The sequence below is a fragment of the Pinus tabuliformis genome, chromosome Q (assembly GCF_031772625.1).
Source record: "Pinus tabuliformis cultivar Carrire ecotype Pingquan chromosome Q, CPIR1, whole genome shotgun sequence".
Taxonomy (NCBI): Eukaryota; Viridiplantae; Streptophyta; class Pinopsida; order Pinales; family Pinaceae; genus Pinus; species Pinus tabuliformis.
Genome location: NC_142296.1, coordinates 1,307,195,172 through 1,307,221,520, shown reverse-complemented (window position 1 = coordinate 1,307,221,520; position 26,349 = coordinate 1,307,195,172). Strand labels below are relative to the sequence as shown.

The following is a 26,349-nucleotide window of genomic DNA, read 5'->3' as shown; positions in this document are numbered from 1 at the left end:
CTATCGATACTGTATTTTGTAATTCTCATGGAATTACATTTCCAATAGAGGAAAAAGGCTCGGTTGTATAAATTGTTCCCGATAACAAGGTTTGGGGCAATTAAAGGGAAAGAAGAATTGATAGTAACCAAAGAAAGTAGAATTTATAAACAGTCATCCTAGAAATAGATGGTTGATGCTCCAGTGGAGGAAGTAGAAGGAACTCCATCAGACTTAGAAGAAATTATTTCAAGATTTGCAAGATTATCTATTTCACCTACACCCAAGCCACTGGTTGTTATGATAAGGATATTGAGTGCTTGGATGCCAATGGGAAACAAAGAATCTTGCAAGGTAATAAAAATTCTACACTAGGTAGGATGGTTACAACTATGCCGGAAAAGCATAGTCGTAGGAAAGGGTGAGTCTTGTTTGTAGTCATGAGGGTAAGGATGTTGAAGAAGCTTCAGTCTTGAACAAGTACCGGGATTTGTAACAATTTTAGGATGTATTCCTAGCACAGATCTCAAAGTTACTACCTCACAAGGAAGTGGACTTTTATATCGAGTTGGTACAAGGAGTTTCACTAACATCAAAGGCATTGTGCATGATGAGCACTCCAAAGTTAGTGGAATTAGATTTTAAGTTGAAGGAAATGATTGAAAAGTGGTACATTATACCAATTGTGTCATATTTAGTTACATGAGTATTGTTTCTGAAGAATAATGGTGGTACTCTTAGGTTATGCATTGATTACAAGAAGTTGACGAAGGTGATGATTAAGAACAAGTATTCATTGCTTAGGATTGATGACTCATTCAATCAGATATAGGGAGCAGCAAAAAACCCATTTGAGAAGAAATCACGCTGAACCTTGGGTCCAAATTTCAGATCTTTTCACGTGAGATTTGCGGAGATATGCTCTGAGGAAGTTGGTCTTTTTGCAGACTCCTGAATTACATTCAAAACAAGTGACCTAGGGAAAATCGTCATAAATTTCTCTCTAGGGATCGAATTGAAATTTCATAAGAAGGTACAGAAAGAGGACGGACTGTAGTTTCTTGTATATCTATTTCGGAACCAAAGGTCGAAAATTGTACACGTGGCATTTCATACAAGTTCACTCTTCTGGAAAGGTCTATAATCAGGTCATATTGGGAGATTGTGCATAACTCTTTCTTGGAGATTCCAATTTGGATCAGACTAGTGGCATTGGAAAGATGACACAGAGAGCTACTACAGGTCACAATTTCAGAACTAGGAGATTGGAAAGTACAGAGATACATCAGAGGCAATATCAAGCTCCTACAAAGTGAAAAAAGGTGTGTAGATTTTTTTTAAATTTTTGCTTAAGCTAAGATGGATGGCATGGAAGCTAAGGTGAATGGCATGGATGCTAAAATTGATGGCATGGATGATAAGATGGAAGAATTGAAGATAAATATGAATAAGTTGCTACAAGAAATGGTCACTAAGGGTGAAAGAGTACTAAAAGAAACTCATGATGAGAACAAAAGAAATGTTAATCATGATTCCATAGACTCTAATGTTGGATCGAAGACTCACCATGTTCCAAAAATCCATATGAGGAAGTTTGATGGCAAGGATCCCACCACATGGATATTACAGATGGAGCAATTCTTCAATCTCAATAATGTGCAAAACACACAAAAGGTACGTATGGCAACTTTATATTTGGAACCAAATCGTTTGTGTGGTATCAATGGCTTTGTTCTCGTAAACAATTTATCACTTGGGAAATTTTTACGAAATAATTGATAGCACATTATGAGGATACAAAAAGCAACACTTTTTTTAGCCAATTGATAAGTCTCAAACAAGAGGGTTCAATAATGGAGCACATTGAGGAGTTCCAAAAATTGAACATAAGGGTAAAAGATATTCCAGAGGAGCACAGGATTGATGTGTTCATAGGGTATTTAAAGGATAATATCCAACATGATGTGCACCTTTGGGAACCTGATTCATTAGAGAAGGCATTCAGGCTAGCAAGAAAAATGGAAAGAAAAATTATGGCAACTAGGAAGCATACCATTCACAACTATAAAGACGGAAGTGTTGTTGCCCATAGTCTTCCACAACCTACAAGGTTGACACCACAACAAATGGAAGAGAAAAGATCAAAAGGTCTTCGTTACAATTGTGATAGCAAATACACAAAAGGTCATAAGTGTGCTGAGAAGAAATTATTCTACATAGATTGTGAAGAGGAAGAAGAAAAGGAGCAAGAAAGGTCAAAAGAAGAGGATATATTCCAGGAACAAAGCCTAGATGAAGAACAAATAAATCCGACCATATCTTGTAATGCATTGGCGGGAATTACCACTCCTCAAACCATCAAGATAGATGGACAAATCAAGAAGAAAAAGGTAATAGTGTTGATTGATTCAGGAAGAACCCACAATTTTATTCATTGTAGGGTAGCAAAAGAATTGAATTGCTTCCTATATCCAGCACCAGAGTGTCAAGTGATGATTGCAAATGGAGGAACAATAAATTGTTCTGGAAAGTGCCATAATATCAAGATATCCATGGGAGAATATGTATTGACTAGCCCAATGCTTTCCATTCCAATGGGAGGTGCTGATGTTGTACTAGGAGTCCAATGGCTACAATCCTTGGGTACAATAGCTTTTAATTTTCAAGAAATTTTCATGAAATTTTCTGTGGAAGGAAAGGAAGTTGAATTAAGGGGTATTGCAGGGAAACTAGGAAAGATAATCAGCTCTAATGGCATGACAAAGCTTCTAAAAAAGGAGGAAAGAGGTGTAATTGCACAATTATGTTCGCTAGATGTTTCCACATTGGAATAATTTATTTCTCCAGATCTCTAAAAAGTCCTGGACAATCATTCCAAGGTATTTGAGACTCCCAAAGGTCTCCCACCTATGCGTGATCATGATCATGCTATTCATCTGATTCCAGGAAGTGTTCCTCCAAACATCAAGCCGTATAGATAACCCTATGTCCAAAAAAGTGAAATTGAACATATGGTTGCAGAAATGCTAGAGGCTGGTATAATTCAACCGAGTCAAAGTTCTTTCTCAGCTCCATTAGTATTGGTGCACAAGAAGGATGGATCATGGCGCATGTGTCCAGATTATAGGGAGCTCAACAAACTCACTATTAAAGATAAGTTCCCCATTCCTGTCATTGATGAATTATTGGATGAATTGCATGGATCAATTTACTTCACCAAGTTGGATCTTCGTTCGGGATATCATCAAATCAGAATGAAGATTGAAGACATTCCGAAAACAACACTTAGAACTCATGAGGGTCATTATGAATTTTTGGTCATGCCTTTTGGCCTTACCAATGCACCTTCAACATTTCAAGGTTTGATGAATTCAATTTTCAAACCATTCCTTAGAAAATTTGTGTTAGTATTTTTTGATGATATACTAATCTACAGCAAGTCTTGGAAGGATCATGTTGAACATGTTGACAAGGTGCTACAACTATTGGAGGAGAAACAATTATATGCAAAAAGATCCAAATGTTTCTTTGGAGTCCAGGAGGTGGAATATTTGGGTCATATTGTATCTCATGAAGGAGTTAAGGTAGACCCTAACAAAATTAAAGCCATTAAGGAATGGAAAATCCCCACATCCATAAATCATCTGCGAGGATTTCTTGGGTTGACAGGGTATTATCGCAAGTTCGTTAAGAATTATGGGAGAATAGTAGCACCTCTAACAACATTATTGAAGAAAGATTCATTTTCATGGACTCCGGAAGCAACAAAGGCCTTTAAACATCTTAAAGAGGCAATGTACCAAGCACCAGTCTTAGCTACACCAAACTTCACAAAAACCTTTATTATGGAATGTGATGCTCCAGGAAATGGAATTGGTGCTGTTCTAATGCAAGATGAAAGACCCATTGCTTTTGAAAGTCGTCCAATCAAGGGAAAGTTTTTAAGAAAATCTATTTATGAGAAGGAAATGTTGGCAATACTCCATGCACTTAAGAAATGGCAACCCTACCTAATGGGAAGACACTTCAAGGTAAAAACAGTTCATGATAGCCTTAAATACTTTTTAGAACAAAGATTATCCTCTGAAGAGCAACAAAAGTGGGTCACAAAGATGTTGGGTTATGACTTTGAAATCATCTACAAAAAAGGGAAGCAAAATGTGGTGGTAGATGCACTCTCAAGAAAGGATGAGGATATCGAAGCATTGTTGTGTGCCATTTCTATTATCCAACCAGATTGGATAAACGAAGAAAAGGAGGAATGGAAGAATGATGAAGAAGTGTGGGCACTTATTCGAAAGCTACAACAAGATTCCAGTACTTCTGATACATTTAGCTGGCAAAATGATTTGTTATGGTACAAATATCGCTTATACCTCTGTAAGAATTCTCAGCTAAAACAAAATATTCTTATGGAATTGCACACTTCTCCCTTAGGAGGGCACTCAGGATTTTTAAAAACTTACCACAGGGTTAAGAAGGAATTCTTTTGGGATGGCCTTAAATCAGATATTCAAAAGTTTGTGGCGGAATGTTTTGTTTGCCAACAAAATAAAGTTGAAACAATTAAGACACTGGGTCTATTACAACCTTTATCCATTCCAAGCCAACATTGGGAGGAGGTTTCAATGGATTTTATCACAGGTTTACCCAAGTCTGAGGGAAAGAGTGTCATCATGGTGGTAGTTGACAAACTTACCAAGTATGCACACTTTTGTGCATTATCACATCCATTTAAAGTCATTACAGTTTCTACTGCATTTATGGAAACAGTTCAAAAGCTACATGGAAACCCAAAGATTATTGTAAGTGACAGAGATCCCATTTTCACTGGAAATTTTTGGACAAAATTATTTTCTTGTCTTGGTACTCAGTTAGCTCATAGCTCATCTTATCATCCTCAATCTGATGGGCAAACTGAGATAGTAAACAAATGTTTGGAAGGATATCTTCGTTGCTTTGTATCTGATAAACACACACAATGGGTCAAATGGTTGCCTCTGGCTGAATGGTGGTATAACACTTCCTTCCATACAGCAACAAAAATGACCCCATTTATGGCACTTTATGGGTACCAAATACCATCCATCACATCATATTTAAGAGAAAATTCTAAGGTTCAGGCAGTGGAACATCACATCGAACATCAACAACAAGTCCTCCAACTCTTAAAGGATAACCTTGTGTTGGCACAAAACAGAATGAAGCAACAGGCAGATCAACATCGCAGTGAAAGAAGTTTTGATGTAGGTGATTGGGTATTCCTACGGCTACAACCATATAAGCAAATGTCCCTAAAGCAAGCTAAGAAGGATAATAAATTTTCACCAAAGTATTATGGTCCGTACAAGGTGTTGCAAAAGATTGGTACTATGGCATACAAATTGGAGCTTCCTGCAGCTTCTCGATTGCACCCAGTTTTCCATGTTTCATGTTTAAAGAAGGTTATAGGCGACAAGCTCCCAGTTCAAACAATATTGCCAGAACTTGACGAGGAAGGAAAAATTATATTTGAATCGGAAGCAGTCACAGAAACAAGAACTCGACAGCCACGAAATCGATCAATTTCAGAGTATCTTATCAAGTGGAAGAACTTATCTGCTGAAGATTCCACATGGGAGGATGAAAATTTTATGCAGAAGTATCCAGAACTACTTAAGCGTTGAGGAAAACACTTTTTTGAAGGAGAGGGGCATGTTGGGTCCCTATAATACTAGTGATTACCCCATTACTATTGTAGTTATACCCCTTATTTATATTGTTGTGCCCCTATTACCCCCATATTGTTATTTCTGTGCCCCATAGAATCCCTCTATTGTTATTTGTGTGGCTTTATATTATTATTGTTAGGTCGGTTGGATTATATTGTGACTCCTTAGACTCCTATATATAGAAAGGAGGTTTTTTCATTTGTATCATCCAAGAATTGTTCATTTATGTAATGTAAAGGAGATTGCCCCCTCGAAGAGGCTGAATTCTAAGGCGTTGATATGTCTTTTCTATCTTTTCTTGAGATGGTTTCATAACAGTGTGTCATGTTCAGTTACATGAGTATTGTTTCTGAAGAATAATGGTGGTACTCTTAGGTTATGCATTGATTACAAGAAGTTGAAGAAGGTGATGATTAAGAACAAGTATTCATTGCTTAGGATTGATGACTCATTCAATCAGATATAGGGAGCATCAATGTTCTCCAAGATTGATTTGAGATCAATATACCATCAAGTATGCATCAATGAAGATGATATCTAAAAGACAACTTTCCGGAATAGATTTGGGAATTATAAGTTTGTTGTATTTCCTTTTGGTTTAACTAATTCGCCAACTAATTTTATGTGCTTGATGAATAGTGTGGCTTTTCCTTATCTGGAAAATTTTGTTATTGTATTCATTGAGATACATTGATATACTCTAAGAATGAGGAAGAACATGTCAAGCACTTAGTAGCAATGTTGAGATTTCTCAGGGAACATCAATTGTATGCCAAGCTTAGAAAATGTAGTTTCTTTTGCAGAGGTCATTTACTTGGGGCATGTGGTTTCCAAGGAGGGTATAACAATGGATCCCAAAAAAGATCAGATATATTATGAAATGAGCAATTCCTAGGAATGTGGATGATGTCATATCATTCATGGGGTTAGAATGTCATTACAAGTGGTTTATCAATAAATCCTAATGGATTGGCTATCCTATTACATCATTATAGTGAAAAGAAAACAAAATTGAATAATTTTGAGGAGTCGAAGAAGTTTCTTACCTATGATCCAATTTTAAATATTAAAGATCTAGATAAAGAGTTCGTGGTGTGTACAGATGCTTGCAAAGGAGAACTTGGTGGGGCTTCGATGGAAGAAGGACAAGTGGTATGCTATGAGTCAAGGAATCTAAATGAGCACCATCATACCTATGTGGTGCATGACCTTGACCTGGCATTTGGCATCCATGTGTTGAAGATGTGGAAACACTATCATCCTGCCAAGAGGTTTATCTTGATGAGTGATTATAGTGGATTGAGTTACTTATTTGACCAACTAAAACTAAATGCCAGGAAATCTAGGTGGTTGGCTCCAAGAAGTGAATTTGACTTCAAGATCAGTTACGTTAAGGGTGAAGAGACAAGGATTGAAAATTCTCATAGCAAAAGGATATAGGTAAAACATATAGCAACTATGAGTTCTTGTGGAATAGATTTACGAGATGAGATCTTGCAAGCAAGAAAATTGGATGAAAGGTACTAGTATGTTAAGCAGAGGTTACAACTGCAGGGTATAGGTGAAAAGGATGAGGACTATCATCTCACTGTAGATACTTTTTTTGAGGTTTAGGGACATGATATATGTGTCGGATAAAAGTGAGCTCAATATGCTTATCATATAGGAATTCCATGTTAAGTCATATTTAGGTCAATCAAGATATCAAAAGAAATTGGTAGTAGTTAAGAAATACTACCATTGGCTAAATTTTAAGAAAGAGGTGGTAGAGTTTTAGGTAATATGTTTAGATTGTCAACATGTAAATGTCTAGTTCATTTGCCATAGAGGATTTTGATTCTAGAGTGGAAATGGGAGGTAATTTCTATGGACTTCATTAGATGTTTATTAAGGACATATAGAAAACATGGTTCTATCATAGTTGTGGTTTATAGGTTTCCTAAAGTAGCTCACTTCATTCTAGTGAAGTCTACTCATCTAGCTAGTGAGGTAGCACATGTCTCCATGAGGGACATATAAAAAGGGTCAATAGGATTTTGTAGGACATATTAAGGATGTATGTTATGCATCAACAATGAAAATGGGAAGAGTATCTTCCACTGGTGGAGTTTTCTTAGAACAATGGGTATAAAAAATCTTTCAGGATGAGTCTCTTTGATGCACTATATGGGTAGAGTTGTAATACTCTCATCAATTGGAGTGATCTAGCTAATAAGGTATTTATTTGACTAGAAATTTTGGCATAAATGGAATAGGAAATGCACGTTATCAAGAATAATTTAAAGGTAGCATAGGATAGGAAGAAGACTTACGCACATCAAAAAAATATTTTTAAGGAGTTTCAAGTCGGGGAACAAGTGAGTTTAAATATAAAAACAAATGAAGAGATCTTTCAGGATTGGATCAGCCAGAGTGGCACCTCCACTTTGTGGTTCTTTCAATATTCTTCAAAGGATTGGACTAGTAGCCTACCGACGTGCACTACCTCTGATAGTGAAATTCCATGACACCTTCCATGTGTCATTTCTTAAGGAGTATGTGAAATATTGGGTGTGCAACTTGATTATCATCTTTATTGAGAGTTATCGTCATGTTGGACCCCAATTCATAATGGGGAAAAGCACCATCCACTTAATCATCATCATGGCGGTTGAGGGGAGTGGCGACGATGATTTTATAAGCCACCCCCTGTCATGGGCTGCGGGGTAGCACCCCCAAAGATAAAAAATAGATTTAAAATTTCTTTATAAATTGTTGTAATTTAGTAGCCAATCTGAGTCATTCATTAGGTAGATGATGTGATAGTAGAAGTTATGTTCAATTTAGGGTTCTTCCCTTGAAGGAAATCCCTCACTATATATGTGGGAATTGTATTCCGGTTGTGTGGATGTGTATTCTAAGACAGAAAGAGAGAGGATAATGTGCAAGAGAGAAGAGGAAATTATGGAGAATCTATAGTAGGTTGTACCTCTTCATTTTGTTGGATAATATAAAAGGAAGAACTAGATGTTTATCCATGGCCCTAGCCCAAATTCAATGAACCACGTCTATCAGTGTCTCTCTTGTTTTATGCATTTTCTTTGTTTGTGTTGCTACAATATTTTATCCTTTCCATTTCTCTAGAATATATAATTTTCTAACATGAAAAATGTCAATCATGTCATTGACTAGTGTGTATTGTAGGTGGAACAGGAAGGAGAATTCCAATTGGAACATCAATGCATTTTGGAGTAAAAGATGCTCATGTTGTGGAATCAAGTAATCAAGTAAGTTAAATTGTAATGGAAACACTTTGGGGCTAATGAAGCTGGATGGGATATGGGTGATCATATGTGGGCTATCTATCCTTCTTTATTTTTTTATTGAGAAAATATATTTTAATATATTTTTTGGTATTGTGTTTGGGATATGTTTATGTAGATGGATATGTAAGTTGAAAAAATCACATCGAGTTTTGTTATAAAGCTCTAATAAGAGTATGGTGTTCATGATATGTTGGTTTTATTTGCAATAGTATAATATGACGTAAATGTTGCATCGCGATGTCTTATAAAGCTCCATGGGTACCATGTGTTTTGTTGGTTTATAAGTTTCATTGAACACCGACAATGATATTCCCCCACGGGGAGTGTTAAGCAACAACCATAGTTAAAAATCCATGTAATAAAGTTAATAAAGGAAAACAATAAGACCAAGGTCATGGGGCATGTATTCCAAGTTGAATGTTGAGAAAAAATATTGTGATGGGGATCACTAGTGATTAATAAATGGTTATGGAAATTGGAAAAAGGAAATGAAAAAGAAAATGAGGCCTTAATTGGAAATTTATTTATAAAAATAATGGAAAATTGGAGAAAAGGAAGGTGAAAGGTAACACATTTTCATGAGGAGGAAACTAAAGGAAAATCAAGAATAAATGAAGAAAATTGAGGCCTTAATGATAAAAATGGTTATTGGGGTCAGTTCATAGCCTTTTGTCAGTTTTAGCTTCGATATCTCTCTCTCTCTCTATTCTCTCGATTCTCTCTCTCACTCTTGCAATCTTGGATTTTTCTTGGAGCATTCTTTGAGCACATTGGATTTGGAGAAAGAAGGAAAGGAAAGTAGGAATGTGCAAGAGGACAGCGAGATCAATAGCTACAAGTAGATTTCCTTGAAGGTATCAGTTGCCTGCATGATTCACTTGTAGTTTTGGAATGCATGGTGTATGCATGTAGTTATCTGGTTAGGATATCTCATTAGAATACAAGATTGTGTGGATTAATAGTGGTTTTGCATAGCCTTGCCATTTCCTATATAGCTATGGTGTTGTGGGTTTTCCCCTTTTGTTTTCTGGTTGGTTCTTATGTTCCCCATGGTTGCGGGTTGAGCTATTATTTCATGGCACCTTGGTTGGAAAAATTCTTTGGAAGCTCTGGAACATCTTGGGTTGAGCTACTACTCCTAGAAACCTCGGTTGGAAAAATTCTCTAGAGCCCTTGGTGGGTTAAGTTACTAGTCCTCGAGGCTTAGTTTGAAAAATGCTCTAAAACACTGTGATAATTATAGGTTGAGTTACTAGTCCCATATTTACAGTGGAACAAATGATTTGGACCATTGGACAACATGATTAGATACTAATCTAGTTATGGTTAGTGATGTTTGAAAATGAGGTGGAATCAATGTTTGATGGTTGAGGTGGTTTGGCCTATGGAATGATCAGGGATCAATATTTATCTGAAAAGAGAAAAGTGATCAGAATTACTTTAGAGTTGAATGATTGGATATAGTTCATCTCTGGGATTCTAATGCCATGAACGGTTCTAAAAACTAAAATCATATGCAGAAGTTAGAGCTTCTGAGAGTTTGGTAATAGAAACCCCACAGGGCCAGCGCCCACCCCATGTGACCAAGCGCCCAAACTAGAAGTTAGGAGACAACTGTTAAGTGGGATTAATATGCCACTAATTAGTTTATAATTTATTTAATCTATAACTAAGGGGGGGGGGGGGGGAATTTATGGTGGAGCCAATAGATCCAAAACCGCCACCAAACTTGGCAGACTTAACTCACAGTTCTCCAGATTTAATGAAGGTTTTGTAGGAAAATTTGTTTGAGCCATAACTTACTCAATTCTCAGCCAAATTTCAAAAATGAATAGTCATTTTTTGATAATTGGCATGATAGGAACTCATTGGAATAGGTTCAATAAGTAGAAGAGGTCATTTACAAGTATTTTTGGTCACTTGAATATTTTTGAAGCCTAGGGCCACTAGGTGTTGGAGGCCATTCCCGGAGCAGTTGGTAACCAAATTCAGTAAAAATATAGTCATTTATGATATATTTGAATGTTCTAAACTCATTGGAGTAGGTTTCAGAGGTAGAAGAGGTTATCTACATGTGTTTTTGGTCAATTTAATATTTCTGAAGCCTGAGGCTAGAAGGTGTTGGAGGTCATTCCCAGAGTAAGTGGTAATCAAATTGAGTAAAAAAATAGTCGTTTATGGTAGACTTGAATCTTTTAAACTCATTTGAATGGGTTCCAAGAGAATTTGACACATGTAAATTCAATTTTAGCACTATTGAAGATAATACAAAGGCCCACACTATGAAGTTGGACAAATGAAATGTAGGCGGGGGGGGGTGAACTCCTTCAACAAAAAGTTTTGTATTGAGCTCTATTAATTGTGCTTGATGTGCTTCTATATGCTATTGTTAAACCATTTAAATTCATGCTTTTAAGTTCTTTCAAATCACTAAATTTCACCAAGTTAGATGAATTGAAAAACACATGCTCATGGATAAACTATTTATGGATAATCAAACCAAAGAAAAGAAAATTTTATATTTGTAAATGATGCTAGAACAAAATTAACTAGCAATAAATTTCAGATCAAGATGGTATCAGAGCAAAAGGTTGCTTGTTTGATTTGCTTGAGGGGTTTAATAGTTGCAATTGATGTTATGATTACAAGGTTTAAGTTGCAGAGAGGAGAAGGGAAGCTATAGATAGCTAGTCCTGAGATTAGGACAAGAAGGAATGAGGTTGATAAAGCATCATCCTCACCCAAAGGATCACTCAAGGAAGCACTTGAATAACCTCAATTTCCATCTCCATGAGTTGCGATAGAAGATGCATATATTTCATAAGAGGCTGAAGTGATTGAAGAGGTACAATCATTACAAATTTCTGAGCCTGAATCCATAGCCATGATGTGTAGAGAAAGAATGCATGAAAGCCCCTCTTTAGAAGAGGAATAGTTTAGGAAAGATTTCTACACTTTGACTGAGATGGTTAAAGCCCTCTATGAAGAGAGGAACACCATAATGGTTGGAGAGGGTTCTAAACCTCCCCATGCAGAAGGAAGCTTAGAGAACAAAAAAATGAGAAGAAGGATTCCGAATGGAATGGTGGAAATCCACCACCATATCCACCATCCTCATCACCTTCTCCGTCTCACACAACATCGTATTCTACTACCATCAATTCCAATACTCATTCCAAAACCCCAAAAAGAAAAACTTCATTACTGAAATTGGACATAAAATTCAAACTTCCCATGTACAATGGAGAAGTGAATGGAGAAAATTTGGACAATTAGATTCGATAATTAGAGATATACTACACAATTCAGAACCTTCATGAAGATGACACAAAGATCTAGTTGGCTTCATTGAGGCTATAACGGGATGCACTAGTTTGGCGGGAAGCGAGGACTTAAGAGGAAATGTGAATCCATGGTAAGGTATCGATTTCTTGGGTTGAATTTGTTTTTTCAATTAAAAGACAATTTTATCCTTTAGCCTATATGAAAAATGAAATAATGAGTTGGTAAAATTTTAGGTAGCTTAAAGGCCAAACACTCCAAGATTATACACAGGAGTTTAGAAAAAGGGCTTTTTTACTAGGAATGAGTTTGAATTCCCAAGATAGAGTGCTGAAATATATTGTGTGTTTACATTCCTATTTGAAACATACTATCCTTGTGTTTAACACAAGAAAATTAGATTAAGTATGTGCGCACACCAAGCATCTTAAGGCAAAGGGAAAAAAAAACATAGAGGAGAAAGGTGAAATTGAGGGTAAGGGAAAGAGAAGGCAGGGAAATGGAAGGGGAAAAACAACGCAAGTAGAAAAAAGGAGAAGGAAAAACTCAAATGCAAAAGTTGTTCAAAGAGTGGCCATGATGAAGACCATTGTTGGAAACTTCATCTAGAATTAAGACCAGATAGATTGAAAGCCAAAGAGAAGGGTAAGTATGTTGTTATAGTTGAAAAAGACTTATGGTCAGATTCAGCAGATGAGACAAAAATTACAACTATGGGTTTGAAAGCTCAACATGTTGAAATCACTAGTTCATCAAATAGTCACAACAACACTCCAAATGAAGACAAAAGGGAAGAGTTGTTCACTACTAGAGTAATCTCAAATCATACCAAGATTAATGCACTCTTTGATAGTGGATCACAAGAAAACATGATTTCAGAGGACTTAGTTAAAGAGCATAAACTCGAAACCATATGACATCATAAACCATACCCTTCGGGTCAGATAGTTAAGGATTCCAATTTACATGTTTCAACGAAATGAATTTTAAATTTTCTATAACAAGAAACATTTTTGATGAAGTCGAGTTAATCGTGGTTCCACTTGACATTTCTAGAATTATCTTGGGAAGTCCATATTTGTATGACAGGAAAATGGTGTTTCATCGCTATGAACACAAATATCATTTTCTTAAATATGGGGTGAAGTATATTGTGAGATCTCATCGCAAGAAACTAAAAATTTCTTTAGTTAATGCAGGGAAAATGAAGAGGCTACTGAATGCAAGTCAAAATTTGACATTGTCGATGATCAAGCAAAGTGATGTTTTAAATCATACTTTTCATAAATACACTTATATTTGTAATGAGTTGTTTCATAACGATAACAATTTTCCTTTGAAAGAAGGTGAAAAACATTTCAGTAGGCAACAATGGTGTTGAGCATTTTGAAAACATTGTGTCGGTGCAAGAAGTTACAAAGGTCAAAAAGAAGAGGACAAAGGAGATTGGAAAACAAGGCATGGGTTTCACAAATGTCCATTTTCAGTTTCCAAAAGGCACATTACAATGGCAAAGAAAATTGGGCAAGAGTCGATTCAAGTGCAAGGCAAAAGCAGCTAAAAATCTCCATTGAGACAAATTGCAAGATGAGAAAGATTCCAAGTTTCTTTTGATTGTTGAACAAGGTAGGAACAAGATGTTTTGCGCAAAATTAGATTGTTTTTCTGCAAATTCTGAAATATTGCAGCATGATGGTTTCAAAGATAGTAATAGATGGGCCTCGTAATCAACAAAAGAATTGACTTTCTATACAAAAAACTCCAAATGATAAAATTATGAAAAGCTCAATGGAAAAGGACTGGAAGGATGATGGAATAGTCCCCTCATCAAAATAATTAGTGATCAAGAGAGCTTTTGGGGTCCAAAAGGCTTCTAGTGGTGAGGAATGGTCAGAGATCAATATTTTAACTAAAGAATGAAAGTGCTCAGAATTGCTTCAGACCTAAATTTCTGGATATCATTCCTCTCCAAGATTCCAATGCTATGATAAGCTCAAAAATATGACATCACATGCAAAATTTAGAGCTTCTGAAAGTTTGGTAAAAAAAAGCCCTGCAGGGATAGCCCCCACCCCATTTGACCAAGCGCCCAAACAAAGAGCTAGGGGCCAACTATTAAGTAAGATTTGTGTGCCACTAATCACTTTAGAATTTAATTAATCCTTAATTAAGTTGGAAGAATTTATCGTGGAGCCAGTAAATCTAGAACTACCACTAAAATTGGCAGACTTAACTAGAAATTCCCTAGATTTAATGAAGGTTTTGTAGGAAAAACTATTTGAGCCATAACTTACTCAATTCTCAGCCAAATTTAGAAAATGAATAGTCATTTTTTGCTAATTGGCATGATAGGAACTTATTCGAGTAGGTTGTAGAGGCACAAGAGGTTATCTACATGTGTTTTTTGTCACATGAATATTTTTGAAGCCTAGGGCCACCGAGTATTGGAGGCCATTCCTAGAGCAACTGCTAACTAAATTGAGTAAAAAAATAGTAGTTTTTGATAGATTTGAATGTTTTAAACTCATTGGAGTAGGTTAGAAGAGGACATATACATGTGTTTTTTGTCACTTGAACACTTTTGAAGTCTAGGGCCACCACGTGTCGGAGGTCATTCTCAGAGCAGCTAGTAACCAAATTGAGTAAAAAAATAGTCATTTCTATAGATTTGAATGCTTTAAACTCATTGGAATAGGTTCTAAGAGCATTGGGACCTATTCCAATGAATTGAAAATAGGAGGAGGGGTGAGCTCCTTCAACAAAACATTGTGTATTGAAGCTCTATTATTTGTGCTTGCTATGTTTTTATATGTTGTTATTCAGCCATTTAAATTCATTCTTTGAAGTTCATGCAAACCACTAAATTTCACCATCTTAGATTAATTGACAATCACATGCTCATCGATAAACTCTTTATGGATAAGCAAACCAAAGAAAAAAATGTTTTATATCTAGAAATGATACTAGCAAAAAATTAAATAGCAATATATTTTAGATCATCGAAGACCTATTTTATTTATGTTTAGTTATTCCATGAGATCCCCCATTCATGAATGGAATATGGCATGAGGGTGATTGGTTGAAAAGAGATTTAGTTCAGCGCAATCTATGGTGAGGTCATGTGTGGAAGTCTCAAACTTGGTTGGATTTTTCATATTTTAATAAGAGATATTTTCCTTCTATATTTTATGAGTAAATGTACTTGTTATGATATGGCTTTGATGACTGGTCCATTAGTGTTATTATTCTAGTTATAAGCATGGTCTTATGACATATTTTAGTTATGGTTCTCATCATTTTTTTATTGTTAAATCAATGGTTATTGAATGCATTACCTAGGAGATGTTATTTTGGGTATTATGAGAGGGAAACATACCATATTTACAATTTTCAGATAAGTATGAGACCCATGTATCCATATATGCATTTATAACCTGTAGTTTATATGTTTGCTATGTGTTTGACGAAACACATAGTATGCTTTAGTCAGTCTAGGTCAAGTTTCGAGTTGAGAGTCAATATTTATATTCTTCATTGTATCAATTATGATTTTATGGTGATCTTATGGAATTAATGAACATGTATGTAGTTATAACCTACAGGTACCATGTACACAAAGTGTTTGTATAAATGAGTAATTCGAACCTCTAACTTCTCAACATCATAACTTTGGCATATGATCTTCGATGAGGTATTTTCCTATTAGTCATCATATTGAGTGTTCACCAAGATCTAATGTAACTATGAGCACCTCCCCCCTCTCAAGCATAGTGTCAAGGATAATCCCTTCGTTGATTATACTTTTCCTCCTCAGACACACCCTTAGGGATTTGATCACTCCATATTCTCCCCTCTCTATTGTAATCATCATGTGCAACCTAATTATGTTTTTCTATCTCGTCGGTCTCCCTGCCTGACTAGTCATAACCCTATCATAGTTATGAGCCATGACATAAATAATAAGGACAATTGTTGAAGTGATATGCTAGAGTTTTCCATCCATCAACGATTCATGAGCTCGTCTGTTGACATCTCTATATTGTCGCTGTAAAAGAATATCTCATGGACTAGAATACATCATTTTCTTACCTCTACTCACATAATCAATCATATGAGCACCTCATATTTTTCCACCTCCATCCCACAATGTCCTCCATTTGTTTGAGTTTGCATTCACTTTGGGATTTTCTACATGAGTAATTATAGAGGAAGACATATTTATATTGACTTGATAATATGTTAGTTTCACTAGATTTATGATTGCACTTAATAATAGCCTCTTCATATGCATGTTAGGGTTGGATGAGTTGCATGCATATTTCTGCATTTGAAATAATGTCATATGATATTTGTCATGATACATATATGCATATATGCATATTTTATTTTTTGTTGATTTTATGGCCTAACAAATAGCTTGTGCGATGATGAGACGTTGCGAAAGAATGTTGCCCTATGTTTTTACATCTATTATATGTGCAAGTGACAGTTCTATGGTAACCAAGAGATTTCTAGTGTTATCATGACCTCTCGTTCGAGTAGCTTCACCAGCTTCTTCAATATATCCCATCTTAGTTGGAGTCATATGTTACCCACCATTTTTTCGGTGATATCCCTAGGATAATTTTTTTTTCTCCAAGATGATGCTTATCGGGTAGCCACTAGACCCTTGCATCAATGAGCTAGCTCACTTTTCCATTTATCTTCCACCTTAGATAGCCATATGGTCCCTTTTCCATATATAATGCCTTATTATTCGGTAATTGAATATTGTAATTTTTTTATCATGGACACTTTTAGGCATGGACTAACAGAGAGATTTAGCAAAAATAATTAGTTAGGTTTGTTCCCTTGTCCCCTAGACCTGTTTTTGATGTTGGCCTTCTATTATGGTCTTGTGGGATATCTTTTGCTGACTATATGGCTTTCAGGATGTTGTTTCATGGGAAAACTTGCTTTTGGTTACATGGCCCCACTTGCTTATTCTCTTATATTACCCTCTTTCCACACATTTTTACCCCTTTCATCATTTATCCCACCCAAGTCCACATTCCTGCACTATGTCCACATATGATTACCTTTACCCTTTCCCTTTCCCACAACTCGGGTCATGGCCTGGAATGATTCCCAGAGTTTTATGTAGCTAAAAATAAAGATAAAATCATATTAAGGCACACTAAACATGAAAACGTATCGCAAAATGCAAAAGATGGTCGAGAAAAACACATTTAGCTCATTGGAAAAATCTAATACATGAGCCCTACCCCATCATCATGGCCATCACCCTAGTTCGTACATGTTATATGAACCTCCTTCATCATATAGGAACCCATGATTACCCCAACCCCCTGTGGGAAATTAACTGCCCCACCTTAAAAGTGGGTATTCACTCCTATTTCTTATATATCATGCTCTTACTCCTTGAGCCTTAAGCATTTAATGAAAGAAAATCATAAAAAGGAAAAAGGCGTATGAAGAAGGGTGGAAAAATCATATTCAAGGCACCTCATGTACCAAAATTCCTCCCTCCTATACATTATAAACCTAAATGTTGGCTTCGCTCTTGTTAGCTACCGTAGTACCCCACAATGTGACCTAGGGAAGCCCTTCTTATCCCCTACTTCATTCACCTATCTATCACATGCCACCACCTTTTGAAGGATGTAACTTCAAGATACTATCCCTTTTAGGAGTAGACGCCACCTAATAGGATTCTTGGTTGACCCCATTTGGAGATTAGGGGACAATGGCACATCATGAAGCCCATTATGGAAGAGTAAAAAATTAAGAAGTCTACACGTGTGGTCCATGATTAGTAAGCTCCCTTACTTGATTTCTCTAATGAAAGTGTTGTACTCGAAGACTATGGGACACATTGAATCTTATGCATTATCGCAAATGGTCTCCAGCTTTTGTTTGGTCTCCATATTCAGGGTCTTAATCATCCAGAGGGATACATTGGAAGATGTAGGGTGTGTGTCGAGATCCATGGGCCTCCAGGAAAAGCAAACAACACTCCATGGATGCGCACATCAATTTAGAGTTTGCTCATGGTTCACTTATTGGAAGAGGAAGATGCACCTGATCCATCATGCCTAGCTTGACCCATATTTGCACCATACACTTGGCATATGATCCAGGACTTGCATGATGATGTGGCATCACCTAAACCATCATCCTTGCCCTTGTAGGCGTTCTAGAGACATCTTTGAAATGTTTGGAGACACATGAGGAAAACATTATTACAAGGGGCCAACCCCTTTTCCACTACTTTCGAGGGTCATGGTCTTCATTATTGCACCCATCGACCTCATGATGCCTCTTAGAGGGCCGTATGACATATATAGATTATTATTTGACCTCTTAAGAGGTTTATTCTTTAATTTATGAGCTAGTTGTGTGGGCTTGTCACCAAAAATTGGATTATTAGAACATTATTTTATTTTTGGGGCTTATGTAGGCCAAATAGGCTAATTAGAACTCATTAGCTTATAAATACAAGTGAGATGAGTTCATTTTCCTAGCATCTCTTTGCATTGGATCTTCTCACTCTTGAGAATTTCACAATTTTTCTTAGTGGATGAATTAGAGCTCTATGGATAAAATTTGATGTGTGGATTTGGTCTATCTTATCTTGGGGATTCTCTATTACCAAATTGTTGATGATTGGATATATTGTATTACATGTAAGTGCATGACTTAAGTTTTATTCTTGTTTTACTTTGACATACGTTGGAATGGGATTTTTTCTATTCTTATGGAAAACTCTTGCATGCATTTACTGCTTATTTTCTGAAAGTTTGCCTCTACTATATAATTTCTCAATGTACGGGCCATGTAGTGTGAACGAAATATCCTAGGGGTAAGTGTATCAAATAATTTATTCTCAGAAGTTATCTCTTATTTCACAACAAAGTATACAAGTTGCAAGATTATTTCTCTTTAACCTAGAAGGCCAACGAAGTAGTCTTCAGGCCTTATTGACCAAGAATCAAAGGTAATCACTCATATTCCTCATAGAATTGATTCTCCCAAGGCTAAGGAATTGGTATACCAAAACCGTAAACCAATGTTTTACACCTCTTCTCTAGGTCTAGTCCCTCTAGATCGCCTAGGGAATCACTTATCTCATGATATAGCCATCTACGTAATTGGATTTTTGGTGCAAACATGTGTTGGTTTGTCCTCAAGAATGCCTCCAAATTTGCTGAAATTTTGACTGTGTGATCTTAAGGTATTGCAAGCCCTAGATGGAAGACCAATTCTTGCCCTTGGTTTCCCTTAGGCTAGAAACCTTACTAGGATCCTTGGATTTTCTTTCATTGAAAATCCTTTCCTTGATCCCTTTCCTCTCCCTAATTAGGTTAATCATATCATTGGTTCCTAAATCCCTCCCCTTCTCTTAACGTGGGTCCACTTGGTCCCATGTGGTCCCATATCTTATCAAAGTCAACTCTTCGAAAAACACTTCGAAAACTACGTTACAGAAGGATTTTAGGGTTTAGGAGGCTCCTTTACAAGTGACATTCCCTAAACCAATCCCTAAAATCCCTATTCCCCAAACCTAGAGAACCTTGCGCCTTTCTTAACAAGCAAGCAGGTCCCACTCTTCAGTCTCTCTTAGGAAAGGGTCATCGAGATCATTTCACACCCATCTTAGTTAATATATGCTTCATAAATAATTCTCTATATATTAGGAATCCTCCTATTTGTTAAAGTCCATGAAGAGTGGGAATATTTAGTTTTGGTGATAGTGGGTTTTAGCTTCATTGTAGTCCTTAGCCTAGTATCAACGCTTGAAGGATCCGCTTTTAGGACCCTTGCTAGTTTGAGCAGTAACAGGTACCATGATATTTTTTTATAACATCTAGTTGTATTATTTCCAAATTTGATTGTGTTTCCTTATGTTCCATCAAAATGTGTTTCAATTAGTCTCCCTTTTTTGTAAGGCAATTAACGAGAATTTGATCAATCTATTCCTTGAGATACTAATTTTAGTGAGGTCTTATGACTTACTAGGGTAGTTTTTTGCATTGATTCAAGTGTGAAGTATATTAAAGCCACATGTGATGAATAGAAGGATGAGAGATCAACCTTGGGAATGAAGGGATATTTAGCCAACACAATACCTAAAGCCAAGCATCAAATTTTTTGGGTAGGGATGTCTCAAAGGGATAACATTTATGTACTCCTATGGGATGGATCCTCCCTATGAGGGGCCATGAGCTAGACCCTAGGGTGAATTAGAATAGTGCATTATCTACTAGTCGAGAGTGAAAATTAGGTTGTGGAGTCAAAACTTTGATAATAGTGGGATTTCCTTTTGGATTTATGGAGACGAATATTTCAAAGCTATGGGGAAATGTATATGGTCAATAAATATTGGTAGAAAAACTCATATTGGTGTGCCTCCTTTAGTCTCTTAATATAATTGATAGAGAAGGCCACTATATCATATATCAATAGAGAAACATCATTAATGCTTTGCAAGAGAATAGGGCACGAATGAGAAGACTAGATTTTGATACATTATTCTTCAACTACTAATAGAAATACACCCTCAGCTTGAAAGAATTTGGAATCAGGCTCAACAAATTCTCTTCAAATTCAAGCTATCAATACACACATGTACTTAGCTCCAAATAAATGGATTTAGCTCCAAATAAATGGATTCCTTCCTTATGATTTTATTAAGAATTCTTTCTCCCATTTAATATATGCTATTTAGAAACTCCTTTACTAAGATCTTCAAATTTTCTCAGATATCTAAAAATCTCTTGCAATAAAGTGTAAATTGATAATTTTTTAATTATATTTTTAGATGACAATATTCAAATAAGTGTAGATTTTCATTCTTTCATATTTATATTCCCAGGATCGTTTCACTCTCAATGACACTACGACAGTGAAATTTGTAGGATCTTCACATATCTAATGTCCTTTCCGACACAATATTTGTCGGTTCTACAATAACATCATTAGGTATAGTATTCTTCCATTGGATTTACTACAAATAATCATGGGAGAATTCTCATCATATATTATACATATACATTAGATTTTCGATGCCCTGTCATTGGGTAACTCTTGTTATATTTCATACCTATCCATTAGATTTCCCACTATGGATTGTCCAAAAACTCTCGTCGTATTTTGTTCTCCTGAATTCCCTATTGTCAAAAATTCTCCTCATATTTTATATTCTCTAGCACCCTATCATTACATCATATCTGTCGTATTTTTCACTTATTCATCGAATCATAGAAATTGAATGGTCGAAAAAATCTTCTAGGAATTTGTAATTAAATGATGAATATTCGATCTAGTATTTTCAAGTAGCACATCGATTATTTTACATGGCTTTGTCACATTACATTACAGGCTTTGGTCGGATTTCTAACAGTATTCCATCGCATTATGTTGTATATATTGATGAAGCTTCCGTTAAAGATCCAACAGTTGATTTGCACCTTTTCGCAAGTTATCGAATGAGGCATGTGTGTGACTGATTTAATAAACTTTATTTTCATTAGTTCTTTTTACTAAGTGTCACCAATGAAACTAAGAAACAAGGTCGGTTACAGTGACAACACAAGTTTGTCTAATAACCGAGAAATGGCCATCAAATTTTAATCCACTAAGCAGTAGCGTGGGAGTACCACCCGAATGTTTTGGAAAGAAAATATCTCTCTTCACAAATCAAAATGGATAGACTACCAATACGGCTCCCCATGATCCCTGATAACATAACAAAGTTGTTATGTTTGCCACTTTTCGGATTGTGAACAACATCAATTTTTTTTTTAACGGGGAAAGTAGGAGTTGATCATCTACTCCCAATTATTTCTTGTCTAGTTCCATGTAGCTTTTTCGCTATTAAATTTTTCATATAAGTCACTAGCTTCCTCACTATTAAACTTTTCATGTAGGCCATTAGCTTCTTCACTATTAAATTTTTCATATAAGCCACTAGCTTCTTCACTATTAAGTTTTTCATATAAGCCACTAACTAGAGTTTAGTGACACATATGTTGGAATGTTTTTTATGACTATATCATTTCCGACTACCAACATAATTTTGACTCCAGTACCTCTCTTTCAAGCCACTTGTAGGTAGTTATGTGCTCCTTTCTCCTATGTATCAACCTTATCCTAATCAAAGAACTTGGATAAAATTGGAGCCTACCCTCATCCTCCACCTCATTTATTTGGGTCTCAAATGAGCTTTCTTTGATTGGAATCTTTGGCTGAGACAAAGATTGATGTAAGGCCCAAAATATTTATCCTATGTCAGTACTCAAGCTATAATCCACTACATATTTGAGCATTATGTTGCATAGTATCACTAAAAATAGAGTCCCGTATAAAACCTCCTTCTTATCGTGTGATGATTTCCCTACTAATGTGTAACCTAAGCATATATAAAAAAGCCTTTGAAAAACATTGGAATCCCTAGTCAGGATGCATGCTACCCCCTCCCCCTCAATAGAAGATTTAGAGCATGCAAGACATCATGCTAAAAGTCATAAAGCCCACCCCTCATCTCATTTGAATCATAATTACTAAGGATTGTATATATATATATATATATATATATATATATATATAATGAGCTTTGGGCATCATTTGTGAGGTTTTGAATGAGTACTTTTTTATTTGCGATGTGATATCATGGAAACACATATTTAAAGATATAATCATTAATTGATTTTTTTATTTTTTATTTTGATAAGATGGGACATAGATACAAAATTTCAATAGTGAATCTTAACTATATATATTATATAAAACAAGTGAAAAAAGATAAAAATAAAAAATGTATGGTTAAAAAAATGTATTGGTGTTTTTTTAAAAATGAAGGAGAGATATTATACTTTCTATACTAACCATGGAATAGATATAAGATGTACACATACACACAAAACATAAATTCATCTTATCCTTAGATTTATCAAGCAATGATCACCTTTCCCTTGGAGTAAATTTTTTTTTTTTAATTTTACCCTTTAAAAATGTTTAAGTATATAATATTATGCTTATTTAAATATATACTATTAATTATTTATAAAACGTTTATGTTTATGGTTTTTTTAATGGAACTTGCAGTCATAAACCTCCAATTATGATTTAATATTTTTTTGTTTTTTATTATTATATTTAACAAAAATCAATTATTGATTTTGGTTTGTCCCTATACTTTTTCTTAAATAAATTTCACTTTATTTGATTTAAAATAGAGTAGAGTTTATGTTAATTTGAATAAACTAAGTAAAACCTAATTAAAAATTTTAAATTTCTTTATTTCAAATAATTGCTTTAAAATAAATTTATGATTAAAATATATTTAAGTATATAATGTTATGCTTATTTAAATATAAAATATTAATTATTTATAAAACATTTATTTTCTCTAAGTAAGACTTCCATTCATTGATTTCTGGTTTTGAACCCGTGACGTTTTAGGAGGAAAAACATGCTCTTAACCATTAGACCATACAAACTGTAATTTTACAACAACAATTAACCCATTATAATTTCATATTTTTTTTATTTTTGATTATTATTTTAACAAAAATCTATATATATCTAAATTTTTATTAGAGTTGATTTTGGTGGGTTCATATACTTTTTCTTATATAAATTTTCACTCAAAATTTATTAATTTCAAATTATTGCATTTATATATTTAGCAAAAAAAAATACAATTCCTCTTTACATTTAAAAAAATAATAATTTAAATAACAAAACATTATAATCTCTCACATATATTATATTTTCCAATTTTAGAAAGATCCATATAAGGCGGCATTGCCAAAATCTTAAAAAGCTACCCCTCTCATTCTAGGCAGTCTATCGAATCACCCAAATTCGTATTTCTAAGCCTTCAAGAGCTGGTTTTAAACGTTCGAATTTCGCATAATAAAATACAAATACCTCATACCTGTTGAGCGTACGACGATTCTTTTTCGGCGTTTAGATTTTTAGCCGACTGTGTCATGATTTTCCTGTGGCTGTTTATGAAACGTGTCACGGATCCCTTCCTTTCTACATCTTCACGTTTTGTTTCCAGAATTGGCACTGTGTCTTCTGGACACCCTGTTTTAACTGAAAAATTTTGCGCCACTTTTGTCTTTTGTTCATTCCCCGTTTCCACTGACCGTTGCTCCGAACCCTTCAACAAAGAGACATCCAAACATGATTTTCTTCAAAACGCTCCCTAAAAAGGTAATCTTTGATTATGTCTCCTATTAATAACGGATTATGCATCCTGTAATAAGGGGAAGTTAAGAAAATCGATGAAAAAAGGATTATAATTATTTGGTTATAGATTTTTCTAACGTTTTAGAAATAGTAACAGAGAGGAAGTCATTTATTTATTTAGCTTCACTAGCGTTTCTGATATTTTCTCAATATTTCGAAACTCGCCAATTTAATTAAAGTTCAAATTAGAAAACTGCCGTATATATCTGTAATTATTTTTACTCACCCGAAGAGATATTTGATCAGCGTACAATACACAGAGAATGCTATCTCCATGTTCATTCTGCAGCAGCAGAAATGTTATTAGAAAATTGTGTACAATATAACATAACAAATAGCAAAAGCATTAAAATTATAACATAACAATAACAATGTAACATAAAAATGGTACAGAAATTTAGAGATGCAGTTATTTAGAAAGTACTCGAAATTTGTGGACGGCTGGAGGGTTGACGTAATTGAGGTATTCGTCAATATTCATGTTATGCACGTCAATTGCAAATACCACAATCGTAAGAGACAACAGCAGTAACCAAATGAGAGTCCATTGAGAAGCCATTGTCACGCTTGTTGAGAACCTCTGGTTACACGTTCATGGATACAAAGCTTAATATAGTTACAGATATTGAATAAATTTTTGGGTCTTTAAAACAGCGCGATTTTTTCAATATAGTTAAGACTTTTGTAACGATCAACATAATTCCTGCATTATCTTTGTCGGATGTATACTTACCTTCAACTGATAGGGCTATCATTTATACGTTATTAGTGGGATTCGAAAGCGCAAGAGAGCTACACAACTAATAAACAATCGCAAGAAAATCTGTATAAATGGTTTCAACCGATAGAGTGGCTACTGTTGTTCCTGTTTTATAGGATTCAGTTCAGCTTTTCTAAATACGTATTTGTTATATATATTTTATATATAAAGTATGTATAAATGACATAGGGTAGAGACAATTTTACAAGTAGAGTTTCATAATCGAAATTTGCTCAATTGTTTAATAAAGTTAATTTAACCTATTTCTTAACACTCATCACCATGTGTTTCTCAGTCTATAATTTGTTTTCCCAATATTCTCCTGTGTAAAATAGGAGTAGCTTTTTAATCAACTTCAAAATAGTTGTTGAATTGAGACTTCTGTGATCCATATCAATTTTATCATAGATTTTTCATGGTAAATCACATGGTATTTTATTTGTCCACGTGTTTCAAACCAACTAGTGAGGTTCATAGTCATGACAAGTTGATGAACACTTCAAGCTATGCATGTTAAATAGACATAGCAAACCTCCAACCGCTATAATTCATAATCAAGCAACGACTATAAAGACTACATTTTACTAGAGAGTAGTTAAATGGACTAGGACCAAAGTGAGTAAAAATAAGTTAATTTAATTTATCAAATCTAAATTATATTATTATAAAAAATCAGAGGGAAAATATGAATTTTAATTATATATATATAGTTATTAATTAGTTATAAAAGATATTAAATAAATATATAAAATATAAAAATCAAATTAGAATCATATTTTAATATATAAATAAAAATAATTATTTATCTAATTAATCTCGAGACTAACCTAGGATCAAAATAGTTACGAAGAACACTTTCATGTTCAATTTTACAAAAATCTTTGATCAAAATATTATCTATCATAATCATAATAATAATAATATATATATAATCCAAGCTATATTTTCTATAAATCCAATTACCTATCACATTGTCTATCGCATTGTCTAGTTCCATGTAATAGTAACAACGAAGACCTTCCATTTTCTCGAGCACTATTTGATATATATT

General features: G+C 34.8%; 1 protein-coding gene across 1 annotated transcript in view; it reads right to left on the bottom strand.

The window, feature by feature from the left end:
- LOC149224632 (protein neprosin-like) overlaps nt 1-25,097 on the bottom strand; it is a 147,254-nt gene extending 122,157 nt beyond the window's left edge. Inside the window, exons 1-3 of the mRNA XM_089388234.1 lie at nt 24,963-25,097; nt 24,765-24,821; nt 24,219-24,449 (exon numbers count right to left, since the gene is read on the bottom strand). Coding sequence (XP_089244360.1) covers nt 24,219-24,449; nt 24,765-24,821; nt 24,963-25,097 — 423 coding nt within the window. The remainder of the gene's footprint in view (nt 1-24,218; nt 24,450-24,764; nt 24,822-24,962) is intronic.
- Nucleotides 25,098-26,349: the final 1,252 nt, after the last annotated feature.